Source organism: Lipophrys pholis (genome assembly GCF_963383615.2).
Source record: "Lipophrys pholis genome assembly, chromosome: 15".
Lineage (NCBI taxonomy): Eukaryota > Metazoa > Chordata > Actinopteri > Blenniiformes > Blenniidae > Lipophrys > Lipophrys pholis.
Window position 1 is genome coordinate 14,747,046 of NC_137642.1, and position 21,204 is coordinate 14,768,249.

Here is a 21,204-nt window from a genome sequence, read left to right on the forward strand (position 1 = left end):
CTCAATGCCACGCTGACTTTCACATGGTGAGACGACTACTTTAATAATTTGTTTATATTAAACTTTCCTCTTCCTCCCACTTACCTCATCGCCTTTATCTCCAGTGGGGCCTGGGAACCCTCGCTCCCCTTTCACTCCCTGCAGGAGATCAGAATGGATGAGAGGAGGAAACGTGAATGTTTTCCACCAAACATAAAAAAAGCCTTAAACTAAATCCTGATGGGTGTAAACTTCAAAATGTCTCTTCCAGCACCCGACTTTAAATTGCCTAGCCTGTTTCACTGTGGTATGAGACTGTATCCATAGCAACAACCTCTGCAGTGAGCACCTAGTGTTGAGAATGATACGAGTCGTAGAACAGCTGCATAGGCTTCTCGCGATTATCCACAAGGAAATTTATGAAAAACATTTGTGATTGTAAATCTCACAATACCAGGTTCTACACACAATTCAACAAACACGATCACAGAATGAGGTTATTCATTTCACGGGTTCTTGCCTTGATACAAAACTGAATGATTAATTTGGGGGAAAATGTTGTTAAATGGGCTTTTCTAAATTTAGGATATATTCCCTCGCCTACCTTTGGGCCTTCTTTCCCAGGATTTCCCATTGGACCTCTCACACCTGGATCACCCTGTATAGGACAGCAGTACACCGTGAATGTGGCTCATCGAGCATACACACTCCAAAACATTTCATATATATCCCTATTAGAGTGTGAGTAACATAAAGCATGGTAGCATATAAATAACGAGAGCATCTGTTCATGATTGTCTGCCGTACTAACAAGATATTCTTACTTTTTCTCCCACCAAGCCTTCCACTCCTTGCACTCCAGGGTTTCCCTTCTCTCCCTTCAGCCCAGGAAGCCCCGGGACTTTTGATTGGCACACACTGCAGGCATTCTGCCAGCACCGTCAGGGCAGGAAACAAACAAGCAAAAAAAAAAAAAAGGAGGCACAGATAAGATTTCATCAAGCTGAGATGGAACAATGCATTTTCGCCCTTTATTATGTCACATCCCTTGGGTGGAGGACAAGCCCTCCACTGACACTCAGAGTTCTCTAAATGTCTGCAGACCAGAAATAATGTGAACCCACCAAGAGTGCCTCCAAGAGTGTCTCCCATCTAAGTGAGTGGTGAACTTTGTCAAACTCATTGACTGTGACATTTAGGTGAGAATCCTAAATATCATGGTCGCCAATCTTGTCTGGATATAGGTTCTGCACCACACAGGGAAGAATCACAATCTCTAAGTCGGGAAGAAGCAGTAAAAAGAACTATATTTAAAAGTTAAAACCAAACCAGAATCTACGACCAAATGAAAGGTAAGCTCAGAATAATAGTTGTCTTTTCAATCCTCCAAAGGTTCAAGGAAACATCATCAGTATAAAAGAAAAGGAAGTGCGCGCGACAATCATGGCAGAACATGGCAGGTTAATGAAATGGAATATACAAGTGTAGTCTGAACGCAGTAAGGTGAATCAAGGTGGTGAAAGTACTAATTAGAGTGCCAGTATGCAGCTTTGATGAGGACCGCAAACAGAAGCTAAATCTGACGGCGCACATAATGGATAAAAGAAGTTGACACTTGCAAAAGGGGTGACAAACAATTATAAGGCCGCCGGCATGTGGCTTTATCTGTCAATAACTAATAATTTAAAAGGACTGCATTTATTGTCAAAGTTGACTCGTGTTAAGTGAAAAATGAAAAAGCTTCAGTGGAGCCAAGTACCGTCCAGTTGTTGACAACACAAGGATGACTGATCCGTAATTTAATCAAACACAAAAAAAAGGAAATGCATCAGTGTTTTACATTAATCTTGACGTGACACCCAGGTTATGAAAGTTGAGGCTAAAAAGGTGATTACTTAATGTGCTGCTCAAAAAACACACGCTGAGAAATCCTTCACATTCAGCCTCACCGTACAGTTTCACTGCTTCTGCTCAGCAAAGTAAAGTGGACTGAGCAAAATAATAATAATGAATATATTTAATTGAAAAACTGCAGTAACTATACCTGCATACCGGTGTAGTGGTCATCACTGCCCACTCATAGAAAGAATGTAAGTTAGAGTATAGGTTGGCTTAAGAGGGCTGTGTGGAGCTCGAATGTTCTCCTATCTTTTTAATAGATAAAATTAAATTAGACAAAGAATTAATATCAGACAAATTAGCTGTTTCAAGTGAGAAGTGACGACTGTCTGAAGGATTATAAATTACATGAGGTGTTTTGTTTTTTTTCATTGAAGTTAGGGGTAGTTTGGATGGTGTCATAGATGCTCAAGCTGCTTTAATCAGAAGATCCCATGCAACTCTCAGCACCGAGAACGCCTACCTTTTTAATTAGATTTATGTGGGTATTTTCTGACAGCTTGACGCTACACTAAACTGCACTGATAATAGTTGAGTTGACTGAGAATACTATGGTTGCATACTAACTATTTCCACACTATGCGCTCCTGCTACAAGTAACCTCTTGAGGTGAAGAGGAAAACTCAAGCTTTTACTTCAAGTTTGAAAACTTTAATAATGGTTTCAGTCAGCTTATGTTAATCGGTGTATTTTTGTGGTGCCATAATGTCCATAATGTCAAAAGCCTGAATGTGTTGCCAGACTATATTTTTGCTGTTGGAGGCACAATAAGTGTTCTAAATATTATGTTTTGCTGCTGACATATGCCATTGAGATACACATGCTACATACTGAGTTTAGGAACAAAGCAGATGTATTCATGGCTTTGCACTCATATCTGATCCTGCAAAACTAAATGAGAAATTCCTCTTTTAAATCATGCACGTTAATGGTATCTTGCATAGCAATCCTCAATTGATAATGATATAATAACTGATAGTCAACTGCAATTAGAGGGTTAGAAAAAAACCTATGATATCAAAAGCCAAAAAGTGATATTAAAACACCTTTTTTGAATCTATGCATAGTGTTTTTACAGATACGCAGCACAGTTTTATCTTCTGAGACTGTCGTCTCTGCACTGACCTGCTTTCCACTTTATTTGCAATGCACGGGTGTGATATTTCTATATTCCATTATCTTTTCTGAAATACTTTATTAAACATGTTGTCAGACTGTGCACCTGCAGTGAATGACTAATCCTGGATTTGTTGAGAAATTATTAGCTATAATTCTCTGGAAATACTTCTCCCGGTCCTCCTGATGGAGGCACTCATGGGCTTTTACTGCAGTATCTCCTAATCATGAATTAGTGGCTATATACAGTTTCACATCAACAAACTGATCGTGTTAAATACCAACACTGACATCCTTTCCCATGTTTCTTAAGAAAGAAAAAATGAAATACCTTAAGTAAGACGCCCATGTCTCCAACAATTGGCAGGGCAGTCTGTCAGAAAAAGGAGTAGAAGTCTCAGTTTCAAAAATAATTTGTTGTGCATTTGAATAATTTTGCTTTTGTTTGTTTAGCAAAGCAACGGTTCATAAGTTCCTCAAAAAATCACAGTTGACACGAGATCATCTTATATAATAATGTGACTGGATGATGATTTATTACAAGCCTTTCAACACATTTCTGGTTTCATTTTCAGTTGATATCTGCAATACTTGAGGAAACAGTTTAATAACTTTGCTGCGGGAAGACAAATTATTCTTGGCTTCCAGAGGTGGAGGAAGTATACCGATATACATTTGATATAAAAGCGAAACAAAACAAAGTGTGCTATGAATGGTTCTCATGCGTCTTTATCGCACATGAATATAAACAGTTTCGAATGCTCTGATGGAGCAGCTGCTGCAGCACCTGTGTGACGTTCACACTGCAGCGACTAGAAATAATGTAAATGTTTCCGCTTTAAACGGGACGAGAGGGAAATGAAGACACGCTAACAATCGGGTGCTGCCAATTAGTCGCAAACGGCAACGTTTCCCTGAATGTGGCGGTGCCTATCCTGGCTGGCCGACTGCTAGTTATCCTAAAACCAAAGTTGCAGTCAGACTACTATGAGTATAACTTCAAGATGAAAACTCGTTGTTTTATATTGCTGATCAGCGAAGCTGAACTGCAGAAGGGAGATTCTCTTACTGGTTCACCTGGAGGTCCTGCTGGGCCCGGTAGACCTGGTCTCCCGGGGGAGCCCTTTAATGGAGACAAAGCAAGGAGTTAACAGCCCTCCTGGCTATTATATCAAACAGCCATGCAAAGGCTATAACGTGCTGCTTTCTCTGCTGGCGGGGATTTGTGTCCAGGAGCTCTGGTACATTGTGCTTGTTCATCCACAGAGGGTAGCTGACATTCTGTCATGCTTGAAGCCATCTTTTATCTGCAGATGTGTAAGGGAGTGAATAAGAGTGAAAGGACAAGCCGATCTCGCCTCACCTCTCTTCCCGGAGCTCCAGGAGGGCCAGATAAACCCGGGGCTCCTCGGATGCCCTGCAAACACACAGGTAGATTTGCAAAACCATGTTTTATGAAAAACTGCTAACCACTGGCATACACATGCTGGATCCAAACACATGCTGGATCCAAATTGCCAGACGTCTTGGCATAGCATTAAAAAGTTTGAACACTGAGGAAAAAAAACAAAAGAAAAGAAAACAAAGCACATGTTATTTGTGTGTTGTGGATTTGGAGAATTTTCCACAAACCTGAATTCCTGGCTTGCCTGGGGATCCCACGGGGCCCTAAGAACACATCACAAATCTTGTTAACACCATCTGGCCTCTAGCACCCAGGATCCAATAAAGGAATTGCATTAAGACACCTCATGCTCTATTGATTCTTTGTCTCCAACAATACTGTATTTAAAAAAAAAAAAAAGAAAAAAGAAAAAAGAACACAGTCTCTAGCTCAGTCAAAATCTGTGAGGTTCAAACTAACGATGGGGATGATCTATGATGACAAAGGAGGGCGATACTCCAGCTCCTCGCAGAACACAGAACCAGGAGTGTCATGTGACAGTGTCTGCTATGAACACTTAAAGCACTCAAATTCAGAGTTTCAGAGTTAATTCGTTGTTTTTACCTCATCTACAAAAAAAAATCCACAGAGCCAAAGCAAAAGCATTCCTTTTCCCCAAGAAATTGCAAAAATAATAAAAAGCAAAGGACTAAAATTTGTATTTACATTCATGGCCATACAGTTTAGTGACTGCTTTACTTTGCTAAAAGTGCCTTTGGCAAAACGACAGCAATGACAGCCTCAAGTCATCTTGAAAATGATCCCACAATCTTGGCACACCTTCCTTTTGGAAAACGTCGGCTGCTCTTCTGAGCAAAATCATTAAAGCGTCAGTGCACGGCCATTTTCAGACCTCACCAGAGATTCTTTATTGGGTGCAGGTCTGGACTCTGGGTGGGCCACTTCAGGACTTTCACCGCGGGTCCCTGATGTGTTTATCAGTGGCATACCTGATGTTGTCTTACTGAAATGGAAAACTTTCCTCTCTTTTCATGTTGCACAGACATCCTCACAGCTTGATGTTGCCCGCACAGGGTTTGACTGTAGGGGCTGTATTAATGAATATCTAGTTTCTTCCTCGAACACCGGTGGAAATAATCGCTCGGCAGTTTAATCTTCATTTAATCACACCAGAGGGTTTTGGTACTCAAGGTTCGAATGTCATTCAGCTGATTTTTGGCAAACTCCTGATAGAAGTAATATGTAACATGCCGTTTGCTGAGGAATGGCTTTAGTCTACCATAATGACATGATTGCTGTAGGGCTGCCCTCGTGATTGTCCCTCTGTAAGGAACTCCCATTGTCGCAAAAGAGCTCATTTTCAAGATAGTGACCTCTGTGCCTTCGGTTATTTCTGTGATCAAGGCCCTTTGTCAGGCTCAGTTTGGCTGGAGGTCCAGATCTAAAAAGACTGTTGATTGGTGATTCTTTACTGCTTTCTTTCATCAGTGATGGAGGTCACTGTGTTCTTGGTCCCTTTCTAACATAGCGGAGTTAAAGTCACAGCAGGAACTGTGAAGTCTGTGTATTTTTCATAATTTAGTCCAATAACTTCAATTTGTGACATGCAGAGTCCATTTGTGAAGCTTCATAGAGCATTAATGGAAGAAGGCCTCAGATGACAATTGCAAATGTCTTAACAGAGGATCTGCTCATTTGTCTCTGCTATTAGGAATTTTGTGGCCTTTAGTTTTCAATAAATGGATAATTACAGTGCATGAACCTGCTTTTTGGTTGTTCAAGTAATGAAGAAACAAATACGGAAAACAAAAATAGAAAATAGTTCACGCAGCGCACAAGAGATGGAAAGCTGAATAAAAAAAATAAATGCTCGCGAGAAACAGAAGTTTGAGCTAAATTATGGATGTGGCTGAGATAATGGGGATGGTGTTGCTCTGATCTCCAGTACCACTGTGAGAAACCTGGCACTCACTTTTGACCAGGACTTATCCTTTCACTCCCGCATTAAACAAGCCGGCAGCACTGCTGTCTTTCATCTGCTCAGTGTCTCGAAAATCAGGAAGATGCTGAGGATCTAAATCATGCATTTGTTACTTCCAGAGTAGACATTTGTAATTCTCTATTATCGGTGTGTCCAAATAACTGCCTAAAAAATGCTGCAGGGAGAGTACTGAGAGAATTCACACCACTCCAATACTAGCTTCTCTCCATTGGCTTCCTGTTGAATCTAGAATAGAATTTAAAATCATTATTTTCACTTATAAAGCTCAGAGCGGTTAGTCCCACATTACCCTAGCTCTCATGGTGCTGGCTTACTGGAGGTTCCTAGGTTTTCTGTAAGTGGAATGGGAGGCAGAGCTTTCAGCTATCAGCTATCCTCTCATGTGGAACCAGCTCCCAGTTTCAGTTAGGGAGGCTGATGCAGTCTCTACTTTAAAGGTCAGGTTTAAAACGTTCTTATTTAATAAGGCTTACAGTTGGGTCTGGTTCAGGCCACCCTGGACCATTTTCTAGTGAAGCTGCTTTAGGTTGAAGCTGCTGGGAGACCTTTTACTGCCCCCAGTATGTCTGCAGTGAGTGGATTTATGTCTGTTTGCTTGTGGTTCTCTGTCTCTATCCTATCTTTTTCTCTCTTTCTATCCTTTAAACTCAATCGTAACAGCAGCAAGCCGCCACCCCTAAGCTTGGTTCCGGAGTTTTTCCTTTCCATCTTCGCTTATGCTTGCTCGTGTGGAATTTATGGGCTTTACTCTGTACGAGTGCCTTGAGACAACTGTATTGTACTTGGCGTTATACATATAAAATTGAATTGAAATGAATCTATCAATGCATCATACTCACAGGCGGGCCTATGACACCTTCGCCAGGTTCTCCCTTCTCACCATGGTCTCCTGGCAGTCCAGGTATGCCTCTCTCACCCTGAAACAAACACAAGAGAGTGGTGGGTGGAGATTGAGTGAATCCAGAAGAAGGAGAGCTGCCGCAGTGCATGATCATTAAGTATTCAAACTCTGCTGGAACCCGTTTCCCTTTATCTTTTGCCTTTCGTAGCTTCAAGGATGAGAAACATAACTATGGTGAAGGCCAGAGGCATGCACATGTTCATTATCTTTCTGCATTTCAAGTCATGCATGAGCTGATAAACACAGTATATTCATACCATTACCATTTTTTCCTATAACAATACTCCTACTAATTGGAGCATAACATCATCAAAAAAAGTCTTTTTCAGACTAAATTAAAGTCGATTCAGTATGTGACCATTTCTGATATATCAATAGACGTGAACAGGCCACTTGTACTTATCCTATCTGTGCAGTGCTTTCAGCTTAGATGGGAGGAAACGTGTTTGGGCTGCTCTATTCTGGGAATTATAGTTTCTGCATGTTGACTTGACAAGTATTTTAGGGTGGATGCTCTTCCTGATGCAATGTGTATGCGACAGTTGACCCCGTGGCAGAGCGATGTGAACCAGGGAGCTTCCCTAACCTCCAGTAACCACTTTAACCCAGTCAAAATCCAGACTGAGTCAAAAAGGGCATCCGGCATATCAACTTGTCAAGTCTATGGTGCAAATTGCTGTGACTTGCCGTGACGACCCCTGTAGAAGTGAGTCGCCAAATAGACACTTGAATGAACAAGCAAGAATGTGAAGTACTTCAAATATAATGATATTCATTTCACAATTTAAAGCTCTTTCAAGCATTCAGAAAACGTAAATGCACCCCTACATTTAGCACACCTGCTGTTTGCTTTGCTACTGAAGTGTGCCGTGTCGTCATGCCAACGGTCAAAGAGCTCTTTGGGGTCTTAATTAAAAAAAAAATAAATAAATAAAAAGGGGGTGTGAATGCCTATGAGTCTCAGGGCTATGAAAAAAGCTCTCCATGTGATCTTAAACAAATCATTTTAATATGAGGAACATTCACTACAAGTGGCATAGATTTCAAACTCCTGCCAATTTGTTCAAGACTGGCTGCTCCAGCTAATTCAGCCCAAGAGAAGAAGCATCTGAAGCAAAAATAAGTCTTCAAGAAGCCCCAAGAAGACAGACGGTCGACTAAAGAGTTCCAAGCAGACTGTGTAAAGAATATAATTAAATATTGAACATATCTAAACAGCTTAGGCTGCACTATCACTTTTGTATTTACGGAACATAATGACAGTTTTTTTTTTTCAATTCTACTGAAGCCCACTCAATTTTGCAACAGACCCTGTTAAAATCCTGTATGGGTTTTTACAATAATAGATTTTAATTAACCCCCCCTCCAGGGTCACTCTAGATCAGTAATGTACAAGTATTGGTTTCACATACTCTAGCAAGAACTCAGCTCTTCTCTGTGGGTGTCAGTAGAATGGATTAATTTCTACTGAGCACAAGGAAGTGAAAGTAAATATCAACCAGCTAAAACAAATTTAAAAAAAACAAACAAAACATGAATGTAACAGTCATTACGGATATATTTTCCTGGAGTTTAAGTATCACAGTTCAGCCATAACATTACAACCATATGCTGTATATTGAGTACATGCGTCCGTGTAGCTCAAACTACTGGAAAAACCTCTCCATATATATTGAGGTCAAACAGAGTGTACGTCAATGATCACACTGCAAAAATGATGGTAGAAAACTGTTGTGTTGGAGATGTTTCCTACCTTAGGCCCACGAGACCCTCTGCTTAGAGACAAGCCATCGCCCTGCAAAAACAAGGGGAAGAAGACAGAAGCGTGAGGATTCGGTACAAATTCATCAGCGATTCACTTTGAGAACTAAGTTGCAGCCGGAAATATAACAGCACTCCCGAATCTGCATCGCAGCTGCATGATGAGCTCAAGTCCAATACTATTTACAACATTTTTATTAGTTGCAATCTACAGAGGCACCGTGATAAGGCCGTACCACAGAGAAAAAAAATGCTTGATTTGAGTGGAGTCTGGTGTAAGCATTATTTACTGTACCATCCAGATGAGACATTGATTTCCGTGGTCAGCATGTATTAGTGTTACAAGTCCAACATTGCACAATGTAAATTAGCTGCGTTGTACTTGGACTTTGAACGAACACAGCAGTTTCAGGGAGGAAAGTCGTAATTCAATCAAACATAAAACTCTAACTCTGAGAAGTACTGAACTTTTTTCAGTCAAATACAATCCAACAGCTACATTCTCTGGTTGGAATTGAAATGCTCCATTAAGCCTCATTTGATAAACAAAAACTTCTGAATCAGTGGATGAAGGTTGACTCTAACTACTAATCAAAGTAAAGAACGACAGAGCAAAAGAAACATTTAGAGAACTGCTCATTAATCAACTGAAGGTAAAATCAATACAGACATATGGATTACTTCAGCTTGGTGACTGATTAAATATGCAAAAATCATTTGAAGCTGCGTTTCTAGTGTTTTTCCTCATGTTATATGACAAGACACTGGAGAATGGTCCAGTTCAGGTGGATCAGTAAAATAACTGAACTGTAACGGCACATTTTTGAAGTTTCAAAATGAAGAAGTATGAAATGATTAAAGCTTCATTGTGCACGTTTTCAGAAACTCTCTCTCAGGGTATGGCTTTCATTCTAACGCTAGTAACAAAACTGTAGCTACGGCTGCTTTACGGTGGTCGTTGATGTCGCTGTTCAGCGTTGAGTTTCAATGTAGTGTCCCTCTGCAACCAGTGAATAAATTAAGAAGAGTTGTCACTTTGTTGCTGCCTATGTGTCTTTGTGATTTTAACAATTTTGCATTGTCAACCCGGTGACTGAATTGCACTCCAGTGGGTGAGTCTTGGGCCCAAAAAAACTCCACACAGAGAAAAGCAAATCAATGTGAGCTTAGGATAAAAGCAGTTTGTCTATCATTTTGGACCTATGCAACAATGTAAAAGGTCACTGGGACGCTGTGAACGTCTCTCATACATCCCTCTTTTTCAATCCTTTTTCAATTGTCACATTGCTGCAGTATGCTAAAGAGGTTTAAACACTTATGCCTAAATGCAATCGTGTCCTTATTACACTGCTCACAATACCCCTTGCTTGATGAGTGGGTCTGCTGTCAGGCATAATGTTCACTTCAATGTTTCCACACACAAACAAACCTGATTGTTTAAAGCCGAAAAGCGCAGCCGGTAATTGGGGAGTGCAAGAGCTATCAACCAAGACCGAGGCTTTGGCTGCATATGTGCTGCTTTTTTTGGGTGAAGCGGTAATGAACATTTCTATATGCAAAGCCATGGCCATAAAAGATAGCGCTTCAAACACTATAAGCTCTATAATGGGAGGATAAGTGATTATCCAGGCTAAGGTTATCTAAAGGTGGATCGCTTAATGACATTGCTACTACACAGCATTGTGTTATCTATTCAGCTGAAGGAACTACTTCACTCAAGCTTATCTACTGCTGTTCTACCTGTATGCAGATGATTCATACATGTATATGTTACTTTGTTTTCTGTTTTCCTGCAACAATGACTCCGTCCACTGAGGTGCTTTGTGACAGCATAAAATTGTCAGTCTCCATGATCCAATACCCACCATGTATCCACCACCAGATTCCCCTGGCTCACCCTTAGGCCCTGGTGGCCCAATCACTCCTCCAGAATCCCCCTGCAGATGGACACACGGTTAGTATTACAAACTGAAAGCATCAAGCTGGCCATGCTCCCCTCATCAATGCAAACAAGGCGCTGCATTCCAGAAAGTGAAGCTTGGTGAGGCACAATTTACGAAGATGTGCGAGGGATGCACAATTGGTAACAATGCTGTTTGTTAGAGGGGGACAATTTATGACCCTGCGTGGACGCTACCAACCCATCTAGTCGGCAGGTTTAAAATTGCAGGCAGAAACAGCAGAGTCCGCTTTTCATCTCCCCTGTCCCAAATCAATTCTGTGAATCTGGCCATGGACACTGTTTCATTCAAATTGCCCAACTAAGATGGAGAAATACACTGGGCACAATGAACGTGGGGTGGCTTCTTTTTTCATTGGAGTGCCATTCTTCTTCTTTTTCTTTTTCTTTTTCTTCTTCTTCTTCTTCTTCTTCTTCTTCTACAATTTATTTACTGCATTGGCTTGCAGTGAAAAATCTTGATCCAAATGAATTGACCCAAATGAATATTGTACACAAATAATAAAATGAAGCCAAATTCAATTTAAAATCATGCCTTTTACAATATATTAAAATATATAATTCATATAATTTTACAGGTCCAACTTCTAGATTCACAGAAGTCTTTTATGATTTAAAATCAATTGACTTATTGCTCTAATGCCATTAGTGAATGGTCTCCGTGAGTATATCACAGCTCTCCCACACTTCTTTAATATTTTCATGTGAAGTCATAGGCTTCACGTGGATTAATGCGTCTATAGCACTTTTTTGTTGTGACACGCATTTTAGGACAAGAGTTCCGGGACTGGCCACAATCAGATGATAGACACACTTGTATAATGGGTTGCATTCCAGTGGTCCATGGGTAAAGAATGCAATATTTTGCACGTATCTGGGTAGATTTAACTATGACGAAATGTGTAGTTCACTTTAAACAATCTGTGCTCAATGTGAAAAAAGTTTATAATTAAATATATTGTAAGGAAATACCATTTCAATGTCTTAATCTTGTATTTCTGTCCCTGTTTTTGTCGTATTGTGGAAGTCATAGAACCTTGCTCTGTATGTTTGCATACTGAGGTTATTTTTGTGAGAATGCCTATTGTGGCATGAATTTCTGAATGTGGGACTACTGTTCAACTGCATGTAAGATAATGACTATTGGAAATAGATCAATGATAAATAACAGTGCCAGTTATACCTGTATGGTAATATTTGGATCATTATATTTCATGTAATTTAATTTTAGAGTTTAATTTTAATTTAATTTTAATTTAGCCAGGAGAACCACATTATTACCAGATTATTAATCTCTTTTTCAAGTGTAGTATAACATTGCATGTTGTACGCCAGCCAATAAGAAACATTAACATTTATAGTCTCTTAATAAAGAATTTGTAGGCTTTTTTCTTTACTATTTGAGTCAAGAGTCAGAGAGATTGAAAACATTTTCAGTAAAATTTCCACAGACTCTAAACAAACATTACGACCTGTTGGGAGTCTAACAATTTGTGAATTATTCAGGTGCAATACAAGGTTGTAATAATTAGGTGATGATTATAAGGTGAATTACAAAGCACTGGGTGACATTGTACAGATGACACCAATGACGTGATTGCTTCAGATCAAACATGAACTGAGGTTCATACACACAATGCTGCACGGCAGACACTTAAACACCCTCGCCAAACATCGCTCCTGCTCGAACTAGCCAATAAAAACCAACCACAAGGAGAACGCGATGGGTCTTCGTCAACAAAGCTGGATTGATTAGTGTGTTATGAATGTAGCCAACCTAATATTTGGTAAAGAAATAACCAGCATTTTTTTTTTTTATAAATCTACAAACACAATTTAACGTGTATCTGTTTTTCTTTTTAACACTTTGAAACTGTCATGGTGGCTGCACTGAGGTGTAGTGGTGAGCACTTTGACTTCACCACAACAATACTCCTGGTTCGAGTCCAGTGGGGCACTTTCTATTCTGAATGTTCCCCTTGTGTCTGGGTTTTCTCCAGATACTTCATTTTTCTTTTCACAGTCTAAAAATATGTTCAATTCTAAGCTGCCCCGAGATTTGAATGTGAGTTTGGGTGATTGTCTGTCTCTTTGTATTTGGCCTGTGATGGACTGGCAACTGGAATAGTTAGCTGGGATCAGCTCCAGCCCCTCGTGACCCGAAATTGGATTAAGCACCACAGAAGATTATTTTTGGTGTGCTCGCCAGTTTGTATATAAAATATCAATTTATTGAGAAAAGCACATGGACCGCCAATGACTGTTTTTTTTTTCTGACTGTTTCAAAAAACTGAACACTTTCTCTTACACTCATTCAAGTGTTTTCCTATTTCTAGCAGGCGATGCACTTGAATGTGCATCTGCAGCTGTCTCAACTATATCATGGATATTGGAGACAAGCACTTCAGGTGATTTTATTTTTCCTGCCTCCTATATGTATTCAGTCATGTGAAGTGCTCAACAAAATAACAGTGATTCAGGTGGGTGTGGCGACCTGAAAGAAAGTTCATTCACTCTGACGTGTTGCACACCCCATCACATATGTCAACTGCACACTTCTCCACTTTTTCTGCTTTGCGCCGTGTTGTGGACGCAACTGAAAGATGAGTCCTGTGCACGATGAATAACGGAGGGGCGAGAGGCATCAGACATGATTGAGGATGGCACACTGGGCGGCAATTCTGAGGTGCGCCTTCACAAGTTGTGTAGCATGTTCAACCTGTGATAAAACATCATAGCTTTTTATTTTACTTTGAGGTGAGAACTCGATTTGAAGTTTACCCACCCTTTCTCCTTTTAGACCATCTCTCCCGGGCACCCCCGGGTCCCCCGGCGAGCCCTGTAAATAGCGGTGAAAAGAGACACATCTATCACCAGACCTTCATCTCCTCACACACATTTATCTCCTCCTCCTCACTGCTTCAGCGGGCTGCTGTGTTCCAACATAATTTCCCTTAGCCAGGATTTATGAAATGCCTCTTTTCCCTCCCTGCTTTTGAATAAAGACAGATGCTCATTACTGAAGCAGGTGTGGAGAACAGATTGGGCCTCTGCCTCCGTTCCTGGCATAAAGCGCTTAGATTTGCCTCTTTCCACTAATTAATTCTTAAATTTGATTACTGATCGTCTGTGTAAAAATTCCGGACTTTTCTCTCCACTTCCTCTCGGTCTCTGCCTGTTGAGGTTTATCTGTTTATCTCTCGCTTTCATTTTGGCAGCCGGAGTGAGGAGAGTGGAGGATGTGGCAAGGTGACAGATAAGGCAACGAGAGAAAGCAAGGCTTGACATGAAGTGCTGGTGTCTATTGCCAGCGTACTTACTGGCTCGCCTGGGAGTCCTGGGAGTCCAGCAGGCCCTAGTAGACCTTCCCTCCCCTTGCAAAAAAAAAAAGAGAAAAAAAAAAAGAAGAAAAAACAGAAAATTAAAAAAACACATTGCTTTGGCCATGCTGCCCTTTTGCTTGATTACTGAATTGCCTGAATTTGAAGTGTTAAACACAGCCAATCATGCCAGAGGCTTTCCAGAGTATGTCAAAAAGCAGTGTGCTGCTTGTTAATAGGCCAAGCTCTGTTTCATGGCAATTACTGAATGCTGAGAACATGCTGAGAGCAGCAGTAACTTCACATGTACACATTACTGAATATACAAGCTTATATTCTTGCTGTTATTTCAGAGTAAGCTGTTTATGCATTTTATTTTTTAGATCTTAACTGTTTTTTGATCTACATGAGCTACATATTGCCATGGAAACAGCACTTAGGGCTAAATGGTGGCTGAATTAGGAAAGCGTTTCCCGGCTGCTGTCTTCATGCATACCTTCACTGACTGGAGAAAATGCAGTGGTATTGCTGTGGACATTATATAACGTCTGCATGAATTTTATTCAAAAGTGAAGTGATTGATATCAATATTTCCGCGACAGTCTTAAAATATGTTTTTCCCAGGAGATTTTACATTAGTCTTTTGGTGAATCAAACTAGAATGCTTTAGTTTTTAGCATATTTGCACATTTCTATATGTATATTGTATTATACAGAACTCTGCAGGCTTTTAGTCATCCTCCTTTGACTGACTGTCAGAGGCACTCCTTGAGATAAATAAAAGACTCACCTCTGGTCCTTGATCTCCCTTAAGTCCTGGTGGCCCAAGGTTTCCCTGTTACAGCCCCAATAATGTTGGATAAGAGACATAAGAGAGGCAGAAAAATAGAAAAGCATCTTCAGATTTGTATTCTGGGATACGATCCTGAAAGAAGGGCAGTGTGTTAGGTTTTTTTCCTCCCTCTGAATTCAATATACAGTAAAACTTTTGTACATTCAGAAGGTTTGCAAAGGTTTAGAGAGGTATAAACAGCAGAGACGAATGAGCTTCAGGAGCAAACAGAGATGGATTCCTCGCTGTGTGCCACTAGAGTTTTGAAGCCCTCTGATAGCAGCTCAAAGACATGGCATGTTGCAAGGACCACTGTTTCACACAGGATGAGGAACATGTCAAAAGAAGACTTTGATCAAGAGCTTGCATACTCCATATGGCCCTACTTTGTTGTCTAATGCCACACACCTCCAGTGGAGGGACACACGGAGTAGCATTTGGTGGAAAAAAGGGGGACAAAGTTTTAGAGCCAGGGCTGAGTTTTCAGGGAGTCACCTTGAAGCCTTGCGGTCCTTGAACTCCAGCCTCTCCCTGTGAAAAAAATAAAGAAAGTTGGAAATCATCCCGTTTTAAGATGTGCATAAAGAAAGTAGTCAAGTAAGCCATTCCTTTTGCTGACTATGGTGCGATTTGGAGAAAGAAAAATCCTCAAGGACTTTCATGAAGTTTGCTTTCACATCAAGTGAAGGTTACGAACGTAGAATATTTCCTTGGGAAAGTATGCTTCTTTGCGGTGAGAATGGAAATTTTATCAAAACATTTTTTTTTTTTCACTTCAAATCATATACACAACTGAATTTGTGGGTTTTGATGCATACAAGTTGAATTTTTCCTTTTTGCAGATTTTCCACAATCCACCCTTTTTTCTTCTTGTATCCAGGCTTTTGTGTTTCGGCAAATTCAACTTGCAATAAAATACCTTGAAACATTTTAGGGCCATGTGTCAGCTCTAATGAGTTCACCAATTGGGAGATGCAGACCTTTAATAACCTGAAGTGTAGGAGTTACTGGGCACATACGCACAAAGTCAAACAACATTAACTTCATATTCATTCTTTTGCAGTTTGAGACCAGTATTAAGTCCACAGGCCTACTAGACCTTCGCTCTACCTGTCGAAGGATAAATGTTTGTGTCCCGGTCTCCAGCAGGTAGAAGGAGTCCTCGATCAAAATTACACTGAATGACTCAGACAGTTAAGGATGTTCCACCTTTTCACCTGGAAAAGCTGTTATTTGCTTCAACTGTATGTTTTGGATGGTTGTTCTGCGGGGTAATGAAAAGTCACCCACTGAGTTTTTATCACTCACAGACTCTCCTGCTCTAATTTTGTTGCCTCAGAAGCAACGCAGTGTTTGACACCTTCACTCTCTCTTCCAATCATAAGCTGGTCCTTTCTGTCTCTACGCTTTTCAATTCTTTTTGTTTGAGGTTAATTTTGTTTCAACCTCCCAAATAACTTTGTTGTTTGTTTATATGTTCTGTGAACTCTGCACTCAATCCATTCTCTGTTTAAAGTTTACATCTGGAGGTGAATCCAGTGAGGTTATGGTAATAAACTTCACTGTTTACCTCAGACATGGAAGATATTGACACATAGGATTTCATCCCCTTGTGCTTCTTTGTGGCCATTTTATGACTTTTTTTTTTTTTTGTATCATTGTGTGCTGGTTTAGATTGTGCCTAACTACAAAACCACTTTGCCGGATAAACCACAGTGGATATCTCTGGGCTACCTTGTTGTATTCTCAAGTGTTGCATGTTTCTGTACTGCTTGAGCCTTGTTGCATGGGCAAATGTCACAATTGGCAAATACAGAACATTAGTGTGGAGTTTGAATGTTCTACTTGTGTGTACATTCATGGGTTTTTGTCAGTTATTCCTGTTTCCTCAAACAGTAAAAAAAAAAAAACAACACTGGTGAAAGGCAGGTGTGAATGTGAGTGCCTGACTGTCTCTGTGTGTTTGCCCGGTGATGGACTGGTGACCTGTCCAGGGTTTACCCTGCCCTCGCCTATCAGCTCCAGCCCCCTGCAACCAAAAGCTGGAAGAAAACTGTACAGAAGATGGATGGATGGCTTTCTGGTATGTGCAGCTCTCCACACCTTTCAAATTGACAGACAACTCTGCATCAATCTGAATGGCAGCTCTTGGCTTTCAATCATCGCCGAGGCACATGTGGACTCTTTAGTGTATGAACAAACACTGAAATACACACAACAGCACAAGCAACATTTAGCGGCCAAGTGTCCAATTAACCGTGAACCAGAGCAAGTTGGGCATTATGTACTAAAAGGGCTGTAACTGACACACTGTTCTTTCAACGCTGACAGAAACCTACTCCAATTACAGCCAAATCTGGGCACTTTAAGAAAGTTTATTCTTGTTCTGTTATTAAAAAAAACCAACCTGAACAACAGTTTTACCTCCTAAACACCCTCGATCTGCACTGTAACTCTTCTCGTAATTAGCTTTTTTACCCCCCCCTCCCCCTTCTTTTTTCATTTAGCTGACTATCTTTTGATGTTTTGTCAATAGCTGCATCAGTGGCTTTTGTAATATGCTCGCCTCAAGTAGATACATCTGTTGTTCAGAGGCCCAAACAATAATTGTTTGGCAATTTATGTAGAGCCTCACCTTGTGAGTCTCTATAAAGAACACGGATGAAATCAAACTCACCATCTGAGCAGTGGGTGACGCGCAATTGTTCATTCAAAATCAAATGTCAATGCTGTTTTTGTTGATGTTACAAAAGACACCCACCGGGCCCTTGAATGCAATAAAACCTGGCGACCATAGTGACTTTTACCTTTTTCAGCAAAGAACAATAAAGACATGAATAATTACCTTATCTCCCTTTTCCCCTTTCTGACTTCGTTCCATAATGTCAGCCTTAAATGCAAGAGAAGAGAGACCATATCAGAAATTACTGCAGTCTACTTTGGGCTCAAAGAACAACAGGATACAACCAGGCAGTACTTGTCATGTGTTGTTTTTAATATAAAAAGTAAACAACTGCTCACCGTTCCAGAGAGCTGTCGTAATCCGTGAGCTGTCATCACCTAGAAGTAATGAAGCAGACACACAATGTTCTTTTAAAAGTCTCCATTTAGCTTGTGGGAAGTGAAAAAAATTAAAGAAAACACTGAGCTGAGCCACAGATGGTTTTTAAAGCTCATACAGGAGTCACAGCTTCTTCCTGATTGACAAAATGAATGACTACAATGTGACTCCCCTGCCAGCAGAGTGAACCTCGGCTTGATTAGAAAAGATTTAATCTGTATTTAGATAGAATATTTCTATTCCTCTTTCATATCTCTAGTAAAGCTCAGAAATTGGGTGACAGAGCAGCTGGGTAGAGCCCTCCACGACTAAATCAAATGAAACGGAAGAGAAGAGGTCAAGACCACTTGAATCACCGGAATTACTCGGCTTCAAAGCGTTTCCTCAGAGCTAAATCATTCTCTGTACAAACCGCACGTCACATCACTCACTGAATCAAAGACCTCATTCAGACCTCGCATGAACATGCATTCCACTGAATCAGAATAGAATCAGTTAGTGTTGAATGAAATGGTCACACAGGTGAAAATACACACAAAAGACACGCAGAGTACAAGACCGTAGTGAACCCAAATATATACTCTGTTGTATTAAGTATATTTTTCATTCAGTAACGAGATGGAACTTTAATGTGAAGACGGTAGCATTACTCATAATCACATTAAGGGATATAATATATACAATAAGAAAGTCAAGTTGTACAAGCACATTTCGATACAAACTAAAACATGAGATGCACAAAAATGTTGCAACAAAACAAATGTTTTAGATCAGTAGTCTTCAAACATTCTACTGTGTTTACCACCTGAGAAAAAGTGATGAACTCTAAAAGCACTCAAACTAGGACCAGCACGATGATGCAATAGCAGAAGCTTACATGATCACGAAGGGGAAATTGACTCCTAATATGAAGCTCATCCATTGAGGATTTTTGGCAAACAGAGACACACAGTAACAAGCCGTAGCTTCAACTCTCATCAAAGTGCTGCTCTCCATTATATCTCAAGCCAGAACATAAAAAAACAGCTCTTTTTCGTCCAAAGATATAAAAAAAAAACCCATTAAATTATGAATATTAGAAATAAGTATTATAAATTTTGTTCCATTCATTCATTCATTCATTCATTCATTCATTCATTCATTCATTCGTTCATTCAGTCAATCATTCATTCATTTTAAGGTATGTATACCACAGTTTGGAAATCAATTCTCATGGTCACTGTTTTCATCCAATCGTGATGTCTTAAGGTCCTTTGTGTTGTGGTAAACATATTTCACCCCTGTAAGGAGGTCACCCTTGCCCGATTTCATGATTTAAGAACCACAAGAGAGAATAGGAACCAATATCTGTAAATTTTGGTGTCCCAATAGCACTTAGATTGAGAGGGATGTGCCTGCTGTTGACATAATTGCAGCTGGTGATTTCCTCCGAGTGACTCCCGGTTAACAGTTATTTGAGTTTGTCCACCTGGGCAGGTGTTCTCCAATCCTGACTAATGTGTGCCTGTGAGCTCTCTGAGCGAGAAACTCTGATTAAAGAGCTATATAAAGGCGACATGGTGTGTCCCCTCTCCTCCTCCAGCAATAATGGCCAAAACACGTTTAAACAGTCCACTCATTCTCTGCAGTTACTCAACAAAACGACTGCTGTCTTTTTTTTTTCACTTCTTTTTTTTTTTTTGATACAGTGACATCAGTATCTGATGAAATTCCTGCCAGAATTTTTTATTTTTTTATCCAACAATGTGAAATGCTGCATTAAAACCATTTATTCAACAAAACTTGGCATAACAGATTCAGTTTAATAGATGATAAAACTCCATTATAAAGCAATGGAGTAATAAAACCAGGACCGTCTCAGAACCACAAAGACTGCTTTGCCACTTTAAGGGCATCGGGGGTAGTGACGGCCGTGCATGCCCGTAAGCCCACTGCTCCTCCCTGTCACTAATAAACACAGGCACAAGAAGGTTTATGAAGGGAGGGTAATGATCTGAACCCCAGCTTCTGCTGTGTAAGGGAAATCGATGCTTAACTGCCAAAATTATCTGCCATGGGAAAGCACAGAGCACAGACAGAGACTGGTACTAAATATTCAAACTGTGTCATTTATCAAATGAGTAATATTTTTCCCCTCTACTGTGTGCTAGAGCACAAATCTCCTATGTCCTGGGCGGGCTACACCTCATCGCACAACAATGAACACAACCGAGCATTTCGCTTTTGAACAGATTTTTCTTTGTATCCGATCCTAAAAAATTTTAGGATCTGTTTTTAAACAGCTATTAAAAGCAGCTACACTGATATATATTCTTATGAGGCCAGTAGAGTTCATGTTGGTTTGACAGAATCAAGTGAAACTAGTGGAGTGATATTTGTTCCCCCTATAATTAAGCTGTCCAATTTCCAAAAGAATTACTCGCTAACAAGCCATACAAGTGACAATGAGAATGAAAGATGTCAAACTCTGTTTCCAAGCTAATGTCTGAAGCCCTCTGCAGTTCAATATGCGGCAGATCTTTAGAACAAAACACATTCGGACAAAGTCATTGAAATGTCAAAGCCATCATTTCAAAGCACAAAGGCTCCAATATCCTGTTTTTATTTGTCTCTTTTTATCCTTCCATCTTTATTAATAGTGTACACGTCGTCGCAAAGCATGCCTCTGCGGTTATTAATGCCACCTTACGAGATCTTTCGCCGATTTGTCACAGTGTATTTTTGACTGTGAAATGTCTAAGCGATGGGTTCTATCATCTCAGCGCCACCCACTCTGTGTCACCTTCAGCACTCATCAGACATCCTCCGTGACGTCAGCGCTTCTGTTTATATCTGCTTCTCCACTAAAAGCGGCACCAGTGTCTCCAACCAAAGCGGTTTTATCTATAATTTAGAATCGTGAACATTACAAACAGGTCATGAGCCACATGACCTCCATTAATTCACACTATGAAGAAACACTTGTTTC

At 40.3% G+C, this 21,204-nt stretch overlaps 2 protein-coding genes across 2 annotated transcripts in view; both read right to left on the reverse strand.

Annotated features, from left to right (window-relative positions):
* LOC308121162 (uncharacterized protein) overlaps positions 1 to 10,794 on the reverse strand; it is a 14,596-nt gene extending 3,802 nt beyond the window's left edge. The window contains exons 1-9 of the mRNA XM_080482263.1: positions 9,056 to 10,794; positions 7,241 to 7,318; positions 4,627 to 4,662; positions 4,358 to 4,411; positions 4,064 to 4,117; positions 3,326 to 3,367; positions 804 to 908; positions 584 to 637; positions 85 to 138 (exon numbers count right to left, since the gene is read on the reverse strand). Of these exons, the coding sequence (XP_080338389.1) occupies positions 85 to 138; positions 584 to 637; positions 804 to 908; positions 3,326 to 3,343 (231 nt within the window). The 5' untranslated portion in view covers positions 3,344 to 3,367; positions 4,064 to 4,117; positions 4,358 to 4,411; ... (1 more) ...; positions 7,241 to 7,318; positions 9,056 to 10,794. The remainder of the gene's footprint in view (positions 1 to 84; positions 139 to 583; positions 638 to 803; positions 909 to 3,325; positions 3,368 to 4,063; positions 4,118 to 4,357; positions 4,412 to 4,626; positions 4,663 to 7,240; positions 7,319 to 9,055) is intronic.
* Positions 4,060 to 21,204, reverse strand: part of col19a1 (collagen, type XIX, alpha 1) — a gene marked incomplete at its 3' end in the record, with an annotated part of 82,415 nt that continues 65,270 nt past the window's right edge. Inside the window, exons 18-26 of the mRNA XM_080481040.1 lie at positions 18,197 to 18,235; positions 18,021 to 18,065; positions 13,809 to 13,862; positions 10,929 to 11,000; positions 9,056 to 9,097; positions 7,241 to 7,318; positions 5,297 to 5,364; positions 4,358 to 4,411; positions 4,060 to 4,117 (exon numbers count right to left, since the gene is read on the reverse strand). Of these exons, the coding sequence (XP_080337166.1) occupies positions 4,060 to 4,117; positions 4,358 to 4,411; positions 5,297 to 5,364; positions 7,241 to 7,318; positions 9,056 to 9,097; positions 10,929 to 11,000; positions 13,809 to 13,862; positions 18,021 to 18,065; positions 18,197 to 18,235 (510 nt within the window). The remainder of the gene's footprint in view (positions 4,118 to 4,357; positions 4,412 to 5,296; positions 5,365 to 7,240; positions 7,319 to 9,055; positions 9,098 to 10,928; positions 11,001 to 13,808; positions 13,863 to 18,020; positions 18,066 to 18,196; positions 18,236 to 21,204) is intronic.